General features: G+C 41.2%; 1 protein-coding gene across 3 annotated transcripts in view; it reads right to left on the reverse strand.

Annotated features, from left to right (window-relative positions):
• Positions 1–20,617, reverse strand: part of GRAMD4 (GRAM domain containing 4) — a 218,492-nt gene that overhangs the window by 100,862 nt on the left and 97,013 nt on the right. For all 3 annotated transcript variants that reach the window (XM_089684820.1, XM_089684813.1, XM_089684825.1), the window contains one exon: positions 18,298–18,418. In XM_089684820.1, the coding sequence (XP_089540946.1) occupies positions 18,298–18,418 (121 nt within the window). The remainder of the gene's footprint in view (positions 1–18,297; positions 18,419–20,617) is intronic.

The following is a 20,617-nucleotide window of genomic DNA, read 5'->3' on the forward strand; positions in this document are numbered from 1 at the left end:
ATGATCCATTGTTTTGTTCCTAAGAAATTAAAGTATGCTTCTAGACTTCATTGGCTTCTCAATCGCATATCAGTTTATTATCAGCAAATCAATACACAGTATACAAATATAATGTATTGGTGAATCTGTTTTATTGCATCATCCATTCAATCCAGCTTCTCACCATTTATGAAACACAGGAGGAAATACACTGTAAATATTGTTTCCTCATACAGTACAAAAAAACTTCACACTAAACAGAAGCAGCAGTAATCTTTAATAATGTGAAAAATTGGACATACCAGTAAAATGATTTCTTAAGCTGGCCATACATTATACAATTTTCCTTTTCAAATTTCCTTTAGATTTACCTTAAACTATGTAGTGCAAGAGCCTGCCTGATTGCATACAAAATGAAAGTGTTTAGGTTTGACCTCATTATATGGTTTTGGTAAATCTAAAGTAAAATTTTACTAGAAAATTGTATAATGTATGGCTAGCGTTAAACTGTTGGATATGCTTCACCTCCAGGTGACTGGGAAATAGAAAACCTTGACAGCTACTAGTATAACTACTCCCACTGCCCGTATATCCTCAACTTTGTCAGCAAGCAATCTGAGTGAATCCATAGGGGAGAGGCCTGTGTCCTGCAATGTATTCCAAGAAAAGGATTTCACAGGTAAGTCAACCATCTTATTTTCATAATCCTACATCACAGGACAGTTAAGACTACTGGCATGTCCAAAAGCAACCCCATGAAGGGCAGCCAACAGGAGACAACAGCTAACAGGCCCAACAGTAACCATCCTCTTACCTTAAGAAAAGGAATCAATGACAAGCCCTATACAGGGCCACCTCAAAATGGAGCCTGCCTGCTTCTGTGCGGTAGCAAAGGCTTGAGACGGTCACACTTGTGTAGTGGGTGCTGCCACGTGTGCAGGGGTGTTGCTGGGTCATGCCTAAGCAGAGAACAGGTGTCCATGAAGCCAATTGCATGCAAACAGGGTAGAAGATGCCGTGTACTATCGGATGTCCACAGCATCCTCTAGCAGCAACCAGTACAGAAAGGAGACAACACCATGGGACCCCCCAACATAGGGGCACTTACACATACATGCAACAGAACTGAAAACCCAGCTCACTCTTCACCTTCTCCAGGGCTGGCATACCCATTTGGTTCTTCAGGGATTGCGTTGTGCCACAATAGAACTCAGCTGATAGCGTGCTTTACAGGTCCAGGGCCAGGTCACAGATGCAACTACCTGCCAAATTTAGCGCCACATGTGAGATTCAGTGCCAAACGAAGTTTACAGGCCATCCCCGTTCCTTCAACAGGGTCAAGTCTGTTCACTGTCCTTGTAGGATAAAAAACATCCATAGGAACTTACCCAGACCACTGCCACTATTCTAAAGCACCAGGGAGGAGGGCAATGTGAAGGGAGGCTGGGGACTTTAGTGTGGGGAGGGAGGGCTGAGGACAGTAATGTGTGGTTGGGGGGTGAATTGAGAACAGTACTGTAAAGGAGAGGGACTGTGATGTGAAGGGGAGACAGAGGATGCTGATGTAAGAAAGGGATTTTGATATAAGGCTCAGTTTAGGTCTGCGCTTCACATTTCTTCATGGGCTGCCCTACCCACGAGAAATGCAGGGAAAGAACCCCCTTTTTCTTTTAAATCGTGCTGCACCATAAGGTTTGGCGAGCACAAAAATGTGCCTTAGATACCAATGTATAGGGGAGCCATTAAGAATTAATGACACCACCACATATCTGCTACAGTGCAGCATGTTTCTCTGTGGGTCAGGAATGCATGCGATTTCGCACACATTCCCTAGCCGCAGAGATGTGAACCTAGCCTAAGAGAAGAGGGGGCTATGATGAGAAGGATCAAAGTCATCGCACAAACATTGACTGGGTAGCTGTAAATTTTAATTCAATACCCCTGATATAGACTTTGCCATTTTCTTTCAAACTAATTCTAATAATACAGTGAATACACTGAATTAACAATAGAAAATAAGTTCCCATGCTTACATAGCAACTAGAAATTCTGCTAGCTTAGTGAATTATCAGATTATTTATCTAAATTATAAATGAAACTTGGCGTTTCCATTAGAAGTAAATGATGAGTCTTTTAGCTTTCATTTCCACTGTACATGCTTGACCCTTTTCTGAAACATTTATTAACAGCTGTTGATCATCCACAGGGTGATGAGATTTGAACCTGATGCTCATTACTCTAAAGAAGCCATTTGACTGCCAGAAGGCAATATCACCACACTTCGAACACAAGCTAGAATTGTACTCCCAAAAGTATAAACTTGTCAAGGTGAATCACAGCAAGAAGATAAAAGCTACCAACAAATGTTGCCATTTTTGTACTCTCATTCTTAGTATAGAGTAAATGACTCAATGCTATGTAAAACAGCAATTAAAAAACGTCTGTTTAGCCGCGTTTGCATAACGCGTTTATGCTTAGAAGCGTTTTTTAAAGAGAAGCACAGGAGAACCTCCCAGATGCCCAGAATGCATTGAAAAGTGGTAAATTATTAACTATTTCAGACTGTTGCAGAGAAATACACACAGTAGAAGCAGAGAGAGCAGGATGTGTTGAGATAATTAGGTGTGAGTTGCTCATTAACATTTCTTTTGTTTCCAAGGGTGGGAAGGTGTCTGCTGGAGTGAGTCATTAAGGTCACCTGGCAAGGGGTCTTCATGAGGAATTTAATGTCTGAATGGGTATTAACATATATCTTTTGTTTCCAAGAGTGGGAGAGGTCTAAGGTGTGAATTGGTCATTACAATGTGTGACAAGCTTGGCAGGAACATCCTGTGTTCAGTGTTTTGTCCATCTGAGCACCTTGAAAACTCTTTGCATGCATTTCTCATGATGAAAAAAGGCTCTGGACAGCAATGGGAACTGGAAGAGTTAAAAGAAAATTTCAAACGCAAACGCTTATAAACGCAATTTGCCGCGTTTACAAGCATTTTGTGTTTGAAACGCTGATAAAATCAATGGCTGAACGCAAGTTTGTTGCATTGAAAAAAACGACTGTAAACTCAACTGCCTGTAAATGAAGATGTGTACATGGACACACAGGAAAACATTAAGGGGAGTTCAGGGGCTGCTGAAAAAAACGCTGAACAGCTCCTAAACGTGAGTTTATCAGCTTCAGTGTACATGAGCCCTAACTCTTGCATACAGATACTGATTACATTTCTATCCAGTGAATCATCAGTTAGGGAAAAAGAAAATACTGATGACATTCTTGATACAAAAATATGATGTGTTAAATGTATGGTCTTTGAAATCTGGCATGTATTAAAACCTACATTGCACAGAGTGCTGCCATCAAAATGCAGCATTGATATCCTTTATTCTACATATCATAACCTTATCTATTAGAATTCCTGTTTAGTTTGAAGGATAAGTAACAGAACCTAATATATATAGGTGAGCGCTGGTGATATCTGGGAAGCAGTTAGCACACAAAGTGATGGTAACAATCCCCTACAATAGTATATGTAAGAAACTGCAGCGCTAAAAAAATAAAATAAAAAAATATATATATAATTATATTATTATACAGGATTTATATATTGTGGAATGGTAGAGTGCAACACATAAAAATGCAAAAAACATTAGTAAATGCGAAATCTAAAAATCAAACAATATGGTAAAGTGCATCATGAATGTAATGAGCTGAGTGAAACAGTAAAGTGCATCAAGTAAAAGCATGAAAATATCAGCTAAACAGCTCAAAAAGCAAGTGCCAAACAAAGTGTATCACGGGCATAATCTAAATATAATAAGGTCCGTGGTGATCCGTGAAGTAAAGTGCAGTGTAAATGATGTTACAATAAACACATAAAATCTGAGATAAATAGGATAAAACTCTACATCAATGTCCGTGGTTAAACGTGCTATTTATATAGTCAAATATCCATAAATGGAAACAATTGTCTGTGAAACCATAAGGCGCAGCATAATTTAAGTGCAGGGTGCAAATGTACGTATGATCACACAAAAAGAATCCACCACTTCTCTTGGATGTACAATCACCAGATGAAAACTGGTAACAGGCAATCAAGCATTAAACATCTGAGAATGAAAGGCGGCCAAAGAGTTAACCCAGACCAGATTCATCCTGGGCACTCTGATGGGAAGTCAGCCCTTGTCCTAGAAGTAATCGCTCACCACAGAAGCCAATAAGGTTGCATATAGTGTAGTATTTATTATAACATTAAAAAGTATCCACGAGGAGGCAGAAATCAAAAAGCATAAAAAAAGTACCAAGATGGCCACCGCTCCGATCATCGGCTGAGGCGGCGTGATGTCAGTAAATGGCGGGTCCAGCCAACACGTTTCGTGCGTATGCACATCCTCAGGGCTATGCCTATGGGTATCATTACATTCATGATGCACCTTACCATACGGTTTGATTTTTAGATTTCGCATTTACTAATTTTTTTTGCACTGTTATGTGTTGCACTCTACCATTCCGATATATATATATATTAATTAAAAGTTAAGTTCACCTTTCATAACATGTTACACCCATATTCAGAGTGTAATATGTTTTGAATGCACTGGCCCCTGTTCCCCCGCTTTGACAGTTAGCGGGGGAACTTCTCCCCCTTTGCTAGCTGCCAAGAAAACACAACTTTACTGCCTCTCCACCTTGCTGAAATCCTGTAAACAAAGTGTAATGCAAAAAAAAAAAAAAAACACAAGGTATTTTGCTCACCTTTCCTGCATATTACCTGGTGAGGGAGGAGTAACATTATAATCCAATGAGGCACTGGGGAATGTGGAGTACCCCAAATCTTGAAAGACAACACCTCCGCATAACAGCACCCGTGACTAGGCTGCTGCTAGGAAAAGTGGAGGAAAGGTTGGTATTCTAACATTTTTCTATTACAGGAAACTTTTAAAACTCTTATAGAATATCAGCAAAGAGGGTAGGGGTAAAGGTAAACAGCTGACTTTTTTTCTGTTTTGCCTAGCTATTTTTTTATTTTTTATTTTTAAACCATCCCCCCCCCCCCCATCTATAAATCTCATGTTTTGGGATTTATACATTTTGTTTTTGGATATCTTCACAGAATCAGGATCGTGTAACAAGCCAGAACGTACAAGGGTTCTCACACACACACACACACATGGTTTTTTTTATGTAACTACATGCTGCACACTCAAGAAGACATTAAAATAGAGACACAAAAAGAACTTGAGACAATGTAGTGAATACAATCTTCTCTACAATAAAGTGCCCAGGGCTACATCAGTAAAGGAATAATTGCTCTGCGAATCGTACTTAATTGAATACCAGACAGCATCTGTTCTAATAAAGCTTCAGCTCCGGCTGTGTTGGAAGCATTAGGACTTAGTAATGAAACGTTACCCGCTTACATGTCAAAAAAGTAAAAAAGCAAAACAAAAAAAAAATCCGGCAGCAAGCATCTAAAAACTACAAGGCAATGCAATCCAAAAGAATCACCATAAAAAGTACAAGATTAAAAAATGTTAAATGTTTAGAAAAGGAAAAACAAAAAAACTGCACATTGTATAATCCTCTAAGTGTTCTGCTCATGGACACTTCTCCATACATTCAGGACATAAAACCAAGAAATATTGTTCAAAATACACTATACTTTGGGGCTTGAAGCACCGACAATGTAATTGCTCTCCAGAATTTTGGATTAAATACTATTATAAAAAAGGCTTTTCTACATTTTTCTTAAACTTTAGCCAGAAAATTAAAAGGATAAATTCACCTTTCATAACAGGTGACATCCATATTCAGGGTGTAACAGGTTATGAAAGCATCGGCCATGCTCCCCATGGATCTGCCCGCCTAGGGGAGCAGGGACCTCATCACGCTGGGCGAAGCTTAGATACCATTATGGAACGTCGAGTATGCTAATAGCCTGTGATGTGCCTCTATGAACTTTTTAACGTGAGTGGAATTTTAACTTTCTTATAGAAATAAACTAGTAGTCTGCACTATTGGATGTTTCTTTACTTCCTTTTAAAATATCTATTCTTGGGAGATCAGTAATGACCAGGTGAATGCTGAAGAAAATCACGGTCTCTAATATAAAAAAGCGCAATTGACCCTCCTTTTGCAGTGGGATCCATGATTTAAGGTGAGGAGATACCCATGATGTGTGGTGAAGGGCACGGTGGCGTTTCTTCATGCTGAAGAAAGTCCTATTGTTCTGACAAGAATTAATATATCAATTGAAGATTGCACGAAGATTTTCTCCATGTCCTAGAGCCCCCACCTGGTGCCTCAATGACTCCCTTCTCTCCTTTTCCCCAGTGGTTGAGGACATCAATATTCACTTGTTAGAATATTTCCGAACTAATGTGGGCAAGGTTTCCTCTTCCGTTACTACCTGGGAGGCTTACAAGGCGGCATCTAGACGGCAATAAAAACGTGATCGACACAGACAATCCCTAAAAAAAGGGGCAGACATCACGTAAGATGAACTTAGACAAACAATTACATTCCTGAAGATACACAAATGCGCTGGCCCAGACGGTTTTACAACTCTTTTCTACCAGAAATTTAGTGATATCTTAGTTCCCATCTTAACTCAGGTATTCAATCAAGGATGATCAACTGACCTCAGAGATGTTGAAGGCCCATATAGTCATGATCCCCAAACCAGGTTTGTTGAATGTGGATGTTAAAATGTTAACCAAAACCCTAGCTACAAAAATTGAATGCGTTAATCCCCACCCTCATTGGTGAAGACCAAGTAGGTTTTGTGCTTAGATGTCAAGCAGTCAACAATAATCAGCATTCGGTCTTAATGCGTCTTTTCGCACGAACATGCTCATATGACCTTATATGTTCCGGTCTTTTGATATGTCTAAAGCCTTCAATACCCTTTCTTGGGCCTACCTACATACAGCCTTAAATCAATGGGGTTTAGGAGAGAACTTCCTGCAGTGGATCCACAAACTTTACAGTGTTCCCTCGGCCAAATTCCGATATCATGGGGTTGAATCCTCCCAATTTCAGATACGAGGGGGTTAACGCCAGGGCTGTCCCCTCTCCCCTTCATTATGGCCCTGGAGCCCCTTGATGTTTGTATATGGCTTCACCCAGACATTAAAGGTCCTCGAGTTGGCAGGACTGCATCATAAATTTGCACTTTTCGCAGACGACATCCTATTATACCTCTCTTCTTCATAGGTTTCTTCCCCAAATGTCATGGCGCTTCTTATCCATTTTGCGCATCTTTCAGGTCTACATGTTAACCCAACTAAAATCGGTGGCTATGAATATATCTCTCCCTCTGTCGACCCAAAGGCACCTTCAGGTCACAACTGCCATTCCAATGGACTGCAACACTTTCCTATCTGGGCATAATACTCACACCTTCTTATGATTCGTTATACCAAGCAAACATTCCTACCTTACTTCGCCATCTAAACAAATTAATCTCATCTTGGCAAACTATGACCTTGACTTGGTTTAGTTCGAGCACACACAATTAAAATGACATATCTTCCTAAACTGCTTTACCCATTTCGAGTACTTCCTATCCGCATTCCATCCCATATACTGCATATTCTGCAACATCAAATTCTGCAGTTTGTCTGGGCTTTGAGACATCCTCGATTGTCCAGACACCTGCTCTATCACCCGCGAATTCGGGGCGGTCTTGGACTCCCTAACATTCACCACTATTACACTGCAGCCCAGATCACTCCCTTTACCCAACTTTTTTCTGGAAAAGATCTGCCCTTCTGGGCATTAATATTTTGGATACACATCCAATCCTGCCCTCCTCTTTGCTCTGGCTTCCCCCATCTTCCAGCTCTAAACCATTGAATCCGATCCTTACCCACACCTTACAAATTTGGGATTCGTGTAAACATTCTGCAGGCTTATTGTCTCCTCATCTACCGCTTCTTCAATTACTTTATTGCCAGTTATTTCCCCCATGCGAATCAGAAAAGAGGGCCTTCCATTGGTGGATAGCTCATGGTTTCACAATCTACTCACTGCTAATGGTCGAGGCTTACATACGTTTGCCCAACTCCATGAAAGTCATGATGTCCCACCTTCGGAGGTCTTCAGATACTTACAGATATGTCACTTTATTGAACCTCTTGTCCGCAAACAGGATTCCCCCAGAACCTTAACAAGTTTCGAATCACTTTGCAGAGCATCAGCTTCCACCAAGGGCACTCTTTCGAGTATCTATTTATCAATCTGAAATCATATAGCAGACCCTCTACCTACCTACTGTATTCAATGGGACAAAGAGCTCCAGGCATCGTTTTCTACTGAAGACTGGATGCCTACATGGCATGCGGTTTTTCTTGATGCTCCCGCAACATACAGGTGTTGGAAAACTCATAAGGTTTTATCCAGATTGTACTTTACACCAGCCCGAATAGCTAAATATGTATCAAGATACGACCTACGCTGTTTCCGCGGTTGTAATATGGAAGGTACGATACTCCACATATGGTGGTTCTGTCCGGTAGCTCATCGTCTATGGACCAGAGTCTATACTCTTATTTATTTCGTCACACATCAATATCAGGAAAAACCCTACTGAAACATTGCTTTTTAAGCACCTCTGTGACGTACCTCGTAAAATTCGGTCACCGATTAGTTTTTTTTTCATAGCTACCAAACAAACCATTGTATATTCCTGGAAATCCCCTACTCTTCAATTTGAGGAAGTCAAGTCTAGAATCCAGGGCTTCTTTGTTAATCAAAAACGAACAGCGGTGTTGGAGGATAAACATAAGTTTCTGTCTGTCTGGCAGCCTTGGGTGGACAATCATCCGGTCTCTCGCTTCACCAAGAGATTGACCAATCTCTAACATTCAGAGTAATGCTCCCCTGGCTTTCCTTTGTGGGGGTTACATGCTCCTGCGCTCCTCATGGGTGAACTCTTTTTTTCTAACCTGTATCCCTCTTCCGCCTCTTCTCCGCCATTTCTTTTTTTTTATGTTTCCCTCTGAGCTGGTGGAATCCCTTTCCTTCCATTTCCCTCTGTTTTTTGCATTTCTTTACTCATTTCTACTCTCTTTTTTTTATTTTACTGGTTTAATTATTTATGCCCCTGAGGCTTCTGTTTGATGTTGTTGCTCTTCGCGATTCCCCATTCCTCTCAAATTTTTTTTTAATCAGGATTACAAAATTGATCCTCACTCCCCTCTCTTTTTTTTTGGTCCCCCCACTTATTCTTCTCCTTTCCATGGGGTGAGTCATTGATGGGAGACATCTCACCACTCAAGTTCTATGACTCCATAGTGATTATTTATTGTGGACTATCAGGTTGTGTCATACTTCTGGCTATTTGCTAGACATATATCCAGGTTTCTTTTACTCTAGATGACCGCACATCAAGCTTTTTCTGTGCAGGTCATATTTGTTCTTCTGTAACTGTGCATAGTTTTTTCTTTTGAATGACTGCTCCGTTATATATCACTTATGTTTCTATAACCTGTATAATCTGTTGATTTATTAAAAAAAATGTTTTGGTACCAGAAGATTGCACAAAGATTTGTTGATGTATGGGACTCTCACATACGTTTTTGTCTTGTTTTTTTTTTTTATGCCTATAAGAGCTATACTGTGTGTGTGTGTGTATATTTATTGTTTTTGCACATTCACAAAAGGATACTGAATACTAGGGGGATTGGTTTACGATAAAGGGTAATGGTATGAGGTTATATGATATTTGATTTATGTCATGTCATTAAAAAAAAAAGAAAAAAAAAAAGAAAAAAAAAAAAAAAAAGAAGGAGAGTCTCCCCTAGATTCTATATATTATTAAAACAAGGAGAATGTTTTTCATGCATCATGAATTGGCACATGTGATAATGGGACAGTTCAGTTCCTAACTATTGCACCTTTATCATTGGGCTTTGATATATATGACTGCATTGAGTGGTTAATATTACTGGTGAACTATCATGCAATAACTTGGTAAAAAAAAAAAAAAAAAACCCTATAATAGCATCTCACTGAGCCTGTCTTTATATATTCCAATAATTGCTGGTGGCTACCATACATGCATGCCTATAGAGAATATCTCTCTCTCTCGATATATATATCTATCTATCTCTCTCTCTCGATGTATGTATGTATGTATGTACGCACGCACGCACGCACGCACACACGCACACACACACACGCACACACACACACACACACATATATATATATATACACACACACATACAATATTGCCAGGCATTGTAGGCATGCAGATTGCAACAAAAATTTGTGAAAGAAAGCGTCGCTCTCAGGAGCTCAGTGAATTCAAGCGTGGTACTGTGATAGGTTGCCACCTGTGCAATAAATATTCCACAGTCAACTGTTCGTGGTATTATAACAAAGTGGAAACAACTGGGAACAAGAGGAACACAGTCACAAAGTGGTAGGCCACATAAAATGACAGAGCGGGATCAGCACATGCTGAGCTGAAGCACACAGTGCGCAGAAGTTGCCAACTATATGAAGAGTCAATAGCTAAAGACCTCCAAACTTCATGTGGCTTTCAGATTAGCACAACAATAGTTTGTAGAGAGCATCATGGAAAGGGTTTCCATGGCCGAGCAGCTGCATCCAAGCCTTACATCACCAAGTGCAATGCAAAGCGTCAGATGCAATGGTGTAAAGCATGCCGCCACTGAACTCTAGAGCAGTGGAAACATGTACTCTGGAGTGACGAATCACACTTTTCTGTCTGGCAATCCGACTGACATGTCTGGGTTTGGCAGTTGCCAGGAGAACAGTACTTGCCTGACTGCTTTGTGCCAAGTGTAAAGTTTAGTGGAGGGGAGATTATGGTGTGGTGTTGTTTATCAGGGATTGGGCTTGGCCCCTTAGTTCCAGTGAAGGAAAATCCTAAGGCGTCAGCATACCAAGACACTTTGGACAATTTCATGCTCCCAACTTTATGGGAACAGTTTACAGATGGCCCCTTCCTGTTCCAACATGACTGCGCACTAGTGCACAAAGCAAGGTCCATAAAGACATGGATGGGCGAGTTTGGGGTGGAGAACTTTACTGGCCTGCACAGAGTCCTGACATCAACCTGACAAAACACTTTTGGGATGAACTAGAGCGGAAACTGCGAGTCAGACCCCAAACTCGCTCATCCAACATCAGTGCCTGACCTCACAAATACACTTCTGGAAGCATGGTCTTACATTCCCATAATGTGAAAGTGGAAAACCCAAATACTCCTGCGCTTAGTGATGGACTCTATGTCATAGGGATCACACAACGAATGTCTTGGAATATGCACGCCTTGCTGCCCTCAAAGAACCAGGGAGTCCAAAAGTACTAATAGAGAAAAACAAAACAGAGGGCGCATCGGCCTTGTGCATTACCTTTAAAAATATGTTTATTACATTTAAAAGAAGGTATTCTACTCACAAAAGTACAGGAAAATAAGCACATCATATGAGATCGCTCTGTCCAATTCACACTGCGTTTCTGAATGGTGATGAGAATGATGGACATCCAAACTTACTGACGCGTTTCGAGGACTAGCCTCTTCCTCAGAGGCTCTGAGGAAGAGGCTAGTCTTCGAAACGTGTCAGCCATTTTGGATGTCCATCATTCTCATCACAATTCAGAAACGCAGTGCGAATTGAAAATAAGCACATCATATGAGACCGCTCTGTCCATGTACTTTTGTGAGTAAATACCTTCTTTTAAATTTAATAAACATATTTTTAAAAGGTAATGCACAAGGCCGGTGTGCCCTCTGTTTTGTTTTTCTCTATTATTCTTACATAGACAGACTCCTAAACCTTGTGGACACACTTGCCAGAACAGTTGAAGCTGTAATAGCTGCAAAGGCTGAGCTAACTCAATATTGAATCCTACGGACTAAGACTGGGATTCCATTAAAGTTCTTGTGCGTGTAAAGGCAGGAGTCCTGATACTTTTGGCAATATAGTGTATACACACATACATACACAAAAGGCCCATATAGGATATATGAAGAGTGGAACAACTGGTGATAAGCAGGGTTTAAGCAAAAAGTACATGATGGGTGTTTATGGTGTGCATGAGTTAGTATTACAGATTTTGTTAAACCTGTGCACCATAATTTTTACCGTAAGGCAATTAAAAGGAACCAATAAACATGCACAGAAATATTAATGGAAATTTCACTGTACATCATTTCATTTCTCAAGGACCAGATGAAGTACAGTTGAAGATGGAAGTGTGCTGTGTTCTCTGCAATCAGAGAAGGCAATTTGCAAGGCTTATATCTTTCCTGCCCCTGTGGAAAACACAGCAGAACACAGCCAAGTTATAAGCAAGCAGGTCTATTTTTACAGCTGATGTCTGACAGGGAGAGGTCATTTGGAGAGATTACATTGACTGCGATAACACTGTTAGATGTTCTCCTCACCCATTAGATTCTGTTACTACATATTCAATTTATCAGTCAATTCCTCTGAAGAGGCAAAAAAAAAAAATAATAATAATAGTACCTGGATGTATTTCTTTCCATACCTCTCTCTAGCAGTCATCTGAACTGTTACTTAGGTCTTGTTCACACGGTTACAGGAGGAGCAATGGAAGTCAAACAGCTTGAAGCTTCAAACCCGAACAATGAAAGTAATGTTTTAGGCAATGCAGAGTGAAGTTTCCGCTTAGTGAAGCTGTGTTCCAAGTGCCCCTTAATGCCAGTAGAGTACTGTTCCAATGTAAAACTGCAATAATATAGACAGGTGTATTGAATTAAAAATGACAGAGGTCCAGTCAGTAAAATTTTCTTCCAGCAAAGCTCGATTCTTAATGGCACCTCTGTGCACTGACAAATGCAACAAATGTTCGCAAGCACCAAACTGTATGGTGCCACGGCACCTTGTGGCTTGATACGGCTTAATTTTAATAAAAGGGTCAGGGACGACTTTTTCTGCATGTAAGGCAGCCTAGTAGAATGAATGGGCTGCCTACAAGCAGAAAGCTGGAAGCAATGATGAATTCTCATTGTGTTCTCATTCCCCCTGCACATCACAACCCCTCTCCTTTATATCACAGCCCCCTTCTCATCAAGATCCTCCTTTTACATTACAGTCCCCCTCCACAGTTGTGTCTCTTCTCTACTCCTTCAGATCACCCCCCCCCTTCACATTACAGTCCTCAGCCCCTCCCCCCCCCTTCACATTCCTGTCCTCAGGCCCTTTATAGCACCTCTCTTCACATTGCAGTCCACAGCCCCCCCTTCACACTGCAATCCCCAGCTCCCTTCACGATGCAGTCCCCAAACCCCTCCTCATATCACCCTCACATTTCTGTCCTTGCCCCCCCTTTATATTAACCATCACCCCCTTCAGATAGCATTCCCCAGCCCCCCTTTATATCTCCCCCCTAAACATTGCAGTCTCTGGCCCCCTTCAGATCACAACCCAGCACTCCCCTCCCCCTACCCCCATCCCCCCCGTCTCCTTCATAGCAGTGACAGACCTCTCCCCTGTCCTACCTTACACAGAGAGTGGAGGGTGGGAGGCACAACAGATCCAGAGCAGATATCAGTGGGCAGGACCATTCTGGATGGAGGAACGAAGTTGCACAAGTTTTCCTGTTAACCATATTGTGATTGGTTGTTAAAACCTAGACCTACTGAGGACGTCCCACCCAAGACGTAACAGGTGTACGGGGTAGAGCCATATATATATATAGATCATTCTGCGGCCATCTTTTAGACACCTGATGAACCTGTATATGCCCGCTATCTTGCACTATTGAGTGTCCCAGCTTGTAAGTTTTATTCATTTTAGCAGTAAACGTTTCATTATTTGTATACACTATGGGTTGTCTTCTTTGGGTCTCTGCATGAGTGATGTACATTATATCATAGTGGAGGAAACGAGGGAAAAAAAAAACCGCAACAAGCGTGACATTACTTGCCCTTAAAGGTAAAGCACTTTTGACCTAGTATTGACACAGTGGGGTTTATTTACTAAAGCTGGAGAGTCCAAAATCAGACTCCCTTCTCCATAGAAACCAATCAGCTTCTAACCTCAGCTTGTTCAATGATGCTTTGGCAATGAAACCTGGAAGCTGATTGGTTTCTATGCAGAAGTGAGTCTGATTTTGCACTCTCCAGCTTTAGTAAATAAACCCCAGTCTGTCTGCTGGTGGTTTGGCACACTGGTGATCATTACAGAAGATCTTTTTTTGTTTATATTTTGGATTCTGGGACATATCATTCACGTGGAGATTAATGGACACTCTGTTTTATTATTTATTTGGTTGCGCTACACTGTTCTATTTGTTTATGGTTCCTAGAACCACCATGCACCCTAGCAATCATTTGAATGGGGCAGTTCCCGTCCTCCTTCCAGCGCTATGCTGCCTCCCTATGTGTCACTTCTGTGAATAAGACAATAATAACAGCGGCTGAAGGGAAGAACCTCCTAAATGGCGCAACCACAGCGGATTTGGATGGGATGGCGACTTGGTCTGAATTTGGACCGCAGTCTACCATTTAGTGATGCCTGCTATAAGACATGCACCTAACCAATTACACACGTGTGTGTGTTTGCACGTGCATAGGTGTGTTTTAGTGGAAAACTGACACAGTTAAGAGTCATATGCATTTGAATGAATATTTTGCTTAACTCAACATTCTTCAAATGGAGGTCAACACAACCGAGCTGAAACCATTATTAGACACTTATTTGAGCTGACCATGCACAATGTTCTTTAGCTCTATCAACAACGTAATATAAGGACATGTGCAATTGGATAGAAATTTATTGGAATGTATAGTTTTCCCGCATATTAAAGTTTTGGTAAATTGTAAAATCAGATTGTAATGTGCATAGCCACCCTTAGGACTTCCAGCAAGTTTGCTTGAACAACAAATTTATGTACCTGTTGTAAACAGGTTCATGAATCTGGGGCACACACCATGTGCAGATGTGTACTAAGACAGGAACATTCATATGGACAATTCAAATGTTTAGCATTCCTAAAACCAGTCACAGAGAGGCATAATTCCAAGTAATTGTAACCCTGCACCGATTCCCCATTCCACAGGTGCCTCACAACACGGGATGGTTCCCCATGACACCTGCTCCCATTTCACAGGTATGAAGGGATGGGCTCCCATCCAACTTGTGTTGCACCTGCTGTCACAGGATTGGAGAACACTTATGTCACTTAGCGAGGATGACTCCGTAATCAAGGTGCATTGTGCACATAAGAGCAAATCGCTTATCATTTCCCCAGTAATCTCTACAGTACGGAGTCCTAACTAATCAGAAAGCAAGATGGACTATTTGCAATGCAAAAGCTGCAGCTACAACATTCTTCAATCTTTAAACTGCTAATAAACTTCCTGTTAGCCAACAGTTTTCAGCTTATGTGTTAGTTGGCAGGGACAAAAATTACTGCCTGACAGCAGGGCAGTTGCAGCAGAAAAGGATGCAGAGAATTAGAGGCTTCTTAATTGTAGGAGGTAGTAGGCAGTAGATGAGGTGCACTAAGTCTACGGTCTACTAGTAAAAATAAAACAGTATATGGAAAGTCTATTGCTGGTTATACTCTTGTATAACCATTTCCAAAAAAGCTGGGACGCTGTGTAAAATCTACATAAAAACCGAATGCACAAGCGGACACGCTTCCTTATCTAGGAATTAATCTAACCTCTTCAGTGGACATCAAGGAAATGATCCTCCCCTATATAAAAAATTGCAGGATGGATGATCTTTCCAAATGGGCCATTCATCCCCCATCATGGTTCAGTAGATTGTACTCAGTAAAAATGAATACTTTGCCTAAAATCCTGTACTTGTTCCGTACCTTGTCAATAATGATAAAAATGTCTAATTGACGCATTTTCCAACAGAAGGTGTTAAAATTCATATGGAGGAAATCAGAGGGCCAGGATGAATAAATGAATAAAAGTACGCCTTTTGCTTCAAGATTGATAGGAGGACTGGGGGCCCCAGACCTATCAAAATATTTTTATGCTGCCTAATTGGTCCCATTGATACGCTATCATTCTAAACACGTCCGCCCCCTTTGGATGCACTTAGAATTGTCCCATATCCCTAATATCCCCATCAGCCATATCATGTGGCTGAAAGCCAAGGATAGGCCCGCAATTTTGTGTCCCATGTTATTATTTTCCCTTTCCTTATGGGATAGATTGGAGAATAGGCATGGTTTTAAATCTCCCCATACTCCCCTAGCTCCTTTATTGAGCAATCCAGCATTTCCTCTGGGACACAGCCCATCTGCTTTTGAATGGTGGACAAATAAAGGTTTTCTTCGGCTGGCGGATTTTTGTGACCATAGAGGCCCCATACCTAGGATAGTATTTCAGGAACAACATCACCTCCCCACTAAGGAACTATATCACCTCTCACAAATAACCCACTTTCTTCATACCCTTAGACGCACCAGTGACTTGTCCTCATTGACTCCAATGGAACATCTCTGTAGAAATCTAGATAAACACACTGGTCATATATCCTTGATATACGCTATCTTACAAATGGACTCCTCCAAGTTACCCTCTATGGAACGTTAGGAACAAGACCTGGGGGAAGTATTAGAGATGGTGGAGTGGAATAAACTGTTGGAGCTTAATTCTAAAAATTATATCAATACTTCGCTAATCGAAGTTAATTATAAGGTTTTCTTGCGGTGGTATTTGGTGCCCTCCTGCTTGACGTCTTTTGTTCAGGGAGCCTCCTCCGACTGTTTCCGTGGACAGGAGGGAACGGATCTCCATACGTGGTGGACCTGTAGCAAAGTAATGAGATTCTGGATTTGCACATATAGTTTTATATATTCACTTGCTCAGGTTACTCTTATCAAATCTCCACTTCAGGCCATCCTGGGGAAGCCGGTGGAAGGCATAATTGCATTTATATTTACTGCAGTCAGAATATCCATTGCACGGTCGTGTCGGTCCCCCTTGGTATCCCTTGACCTCCTGAAGGCTAAGCTGACCTGGATTATGGTCAATGAACGTTTGACCGCTATTCTTCATGATAGGTTGGCCTACTTTGAAAAAAACCTGGGATCCTTGGATGAAATATCTTAGCACTGTCCTAGGCAGGATGGTGGACAATATGGGGAATCTATATACAGTGTACATCTTGTACCCAGCACCTGGTTGCCCGCTGGTTCCTCCTCCCCCACACGTCCTTTCCGCCTCTTTCTCCCTTTTTGTTCTTTTTCTAGTTCTCTTTTCACTTTTCCCTTCTTCCCTCTTTTTCTCATTTCTTTCCTTTTAGGTTTCTTTTCCTGATATTGGATATCGTTAACTAAAGGCCATGGGGTTGGCCCCCCTTATGGCCTGTTGATAACTGGACGGTGATCGACCCTTCATAGGAGGTTATGGTAGTGTCTGATGCCAGGCCTGACAAAAAGTTTCAGTTTAGTTTTCATTGTCTTCTTTACCTTATTGTTGCGGGCCTTAAATTTATAAGTCCCTATGGGACCCTTTTGGCTACCATTGACTGACAATTGTATTTTGTGTATTGCTTGTATCAGCCCAGACGGGTGGCAGTTTGCAGATAATGGATGTATAATTTTCTGGATTGGCTTGTAATTCTTTTATAAAACAAATAAACATCACTGAAATGAAAAACCGGATGCAATCATTATTATTACACAGGATTTATATAGCGCCAACAGTGTTCTCAGCGCTTTACGATATAAAAAGGGAGACAATACAGCAACGATACAGTTCAATACAAGAGGGTTAGGAGGGCCCTGCTCCTTGAAGCTTACAATCTAAGAGCAATCTATGGCCTGCCTTATGGACCCCAAGATGTGTATTGAGATTAGATTCTGATAGTTAACAGACTGATAGTCCTATTAACAGTGCCCTTCCCCCCGAAGGGCACTGCAGCTATGCCCTTATAATGACAAAATGGCTGAGATGAGCTGGGACAAGAACAAAAATGGATGTCGCGTACAGCTTTTCATAGTCCCAATGCGCACAACCATTACACTACCCAACTTAAACCAGAACAGAGATTTAATAGCTCTCAAAGTGTATTGAAGTATCAATCTACAAGGTAACTATAGCTACTGGCCCCAAAAAATAAAAAAAATCAAGGGTGGCAGTAGGAACTGTCTATGCAACCACTGAAAGTGCAGTCCTAGGCCCCAGAATACAGAAGAGGTATGAAAAGAATAAATACAGTAGTCCATATACCTAAGAGAAAGTGCAACTCCTGTACCCAGAAAACAAGTGAGGAGTGGAAGAAGGGAAACGTTCACGCAAAGTCAGCAGGCCATGGAAAAAGCAACATCAAACAAACAGGGTACAGCATAATTACCTTGCTTTGGCCAAATCATTCACTTTTTGTTCCAGCTCTAGCCTCTTTATCCTTTCTTTTTCCAGCTCCTGCTTCATTGTCTCAACATTAGTTTCTTCCCGTAGCTTCCGGAGCTCTTCCTCTGTGTCAAAGCAAAAAGAAAAATGCAATTAAAATCACTTGGATGGAACCACTTATGCATTGCAATCCCTTTTAACAGACTTATTGATATTGAATCACTAAAGACGTCCAGACGACACATGGGCACTTGTATTAATGAAAACCGTAAAGTGTGTTTTTTTCATTAATAGGCATCTCCTAACACACTTGAAAGCTGAGATCACAAATCAGATACATCAATTATCTATTTTTGTTAATCATAAGTACAAATCCAAGATTCATTACCTCTGTATTAAACTACATGGCACTAGATCACCTTTGTAAAATCAACAAACAATGGGGTATTCATCAAAAACAGTGCAAGTGCAAACAAGTGTAATGTTAACAAATTGCAATATAGGACGTGGGGAATAAGTGCCATATACCTCCTTTTGGGTGTGTGCAAAAAAAAAAAAAAAACTCAGTTTGGATTTCTGAAGTGTGTATAATTTATAATATTGGTACTTTTTAGGCGATATGAAAAACTGCCTAATTTTCAGCCCACATTGATTTTATAGCCACCTAACTGAAATTGTTGACTTTCAACATATCTGAACAGGCAAAAGTTAGATCTTTATTCAAACAATTCCCTGAATTGGTATGTATGTATGTATGTATGTATGTATGTATGTATGCATACACACACACACATATTAATAAACACACACACATACCTCATGCAGCAAAATGCATTTAAAATATAATATAACACTGACTTGTAAAACATACACTAGATTGCCAAAAGTATTGGGATGCCTGCCTTTACACACACATGAACTTTAATGGCATCCCAGTCTTAGTCCATAGGGTTCAATATTGAGCTGGCCCATCTTTTACAGCTACAACAGCTTCAACTCTTTGTGAGATCAGGCACTGATGTCGGATGAGAAGGCCTGGCTCACAGTCTCCGCTCTAATTCATCCCAAAAGGTGTTCTATCTGGTCGAGGACAGGCCAATCAAGAGCCTCCACCCCAAACTCGCTCATCCATGTCTTTATGGACCTTAACAGAAAGGGGCTATCCTCAAACTCTTCCCACAAAGTTGGGAGCATAAAATTGTTCAAAATGTTGTGGTATGCCGAAGCTTTAACAGTTCCCTTCACTGGAACTAGGGGGCCAAGCCCAACCCCTGAAAAACTAACCCCACACCAGAATCCCCCTCCACCAAACTTTACACTTGGCACAATACAGACAGGCAAGTACCGATCTCCTGGCAACTGCCATACCCAGACATGTCAATCGGATTGTCAGACAGAAGAGTGATCCGTCACTCCAGAGAACACATCTCCATTGCTCTAGAGTCCAGTGACGACGTGCTTTACACCACTGCATCCGACACTTTGCATTGCACTTGGTGATGTAAGGCTTGGATACAGCTGCTCAGCCATGGAACCCATTCCATGAAGCTCTCTACGCACTGTTATGCTAATCTGAAGGCCACACAAAGTTTGGAGGTCTTTAGCTATTGACTCTGCAGACAGTTGGCAACCTCTGTGCTTCAGCGTGTGCTGACCCCGCTCTGTCATTTTAAGTGGCCTACCACTTTGTGGCTGAGTTGCTGTTGTTCCCAGTTGCTTCCACTTTGTTATAATACCACTAACATTTGACTGTGGAATATTTAGTAGCAAGGAAATTTCATGGATGGACCTATTGCACAGGTGGCAGCCTATTACGATACCACGCTTGATTCATGAATAGGTGCTTGACCTTACACCCCTGTGGCCATGAAAGTGACTGGAACACTTGAATCCAACGATTGAGAGGGGTGTCCCAATACTTTTGGCAATATAGTGTATGTACACTAATTCCGCATAGATAGGTTACACTCTAAATTTATTGGTGAACTAGAATTCATATGCGAAATACAATTGTACACGCATGATTGTTGAAAAATTGCATCCAAGAACATGACGCATTTTGTGGAAGTCACGTATGTGTAAAACATTGATGACAATATAGTCTAACAATATTACTAAATCTATGAAAGCAGAGGGAGCTCTCCATGTATAAATGGGGTCGGTCCCCTCCCTAACGTTTTAATTCATAAATGTTATAATTTATATATAAAATGAAGAATGACACTGAAGGTTAGGGGTCTTTGGGGATGCCTATCCCGGGAGCTGTGCCAGTGTAACCCGTAGGGACCAACAGCAAAGGCAGAGGGCAGGCAGACTTCCAAGGG

Source organism: Staurois parvus, unplaced genomic scaffold (assembly GCF_062004578.1).
Source record: "Staurois parvus isolate SC_StPar_1 unplaced genomic scaffold, SC_StPar_1.0 ptg000019l, whole genome shotgun sequence".
NCBI classification, from domain to species: Eukaryota; Metazoa; Chordata; class Amphibia; order Anura; family Ranidae; genus Staurois; species Staurois parvus.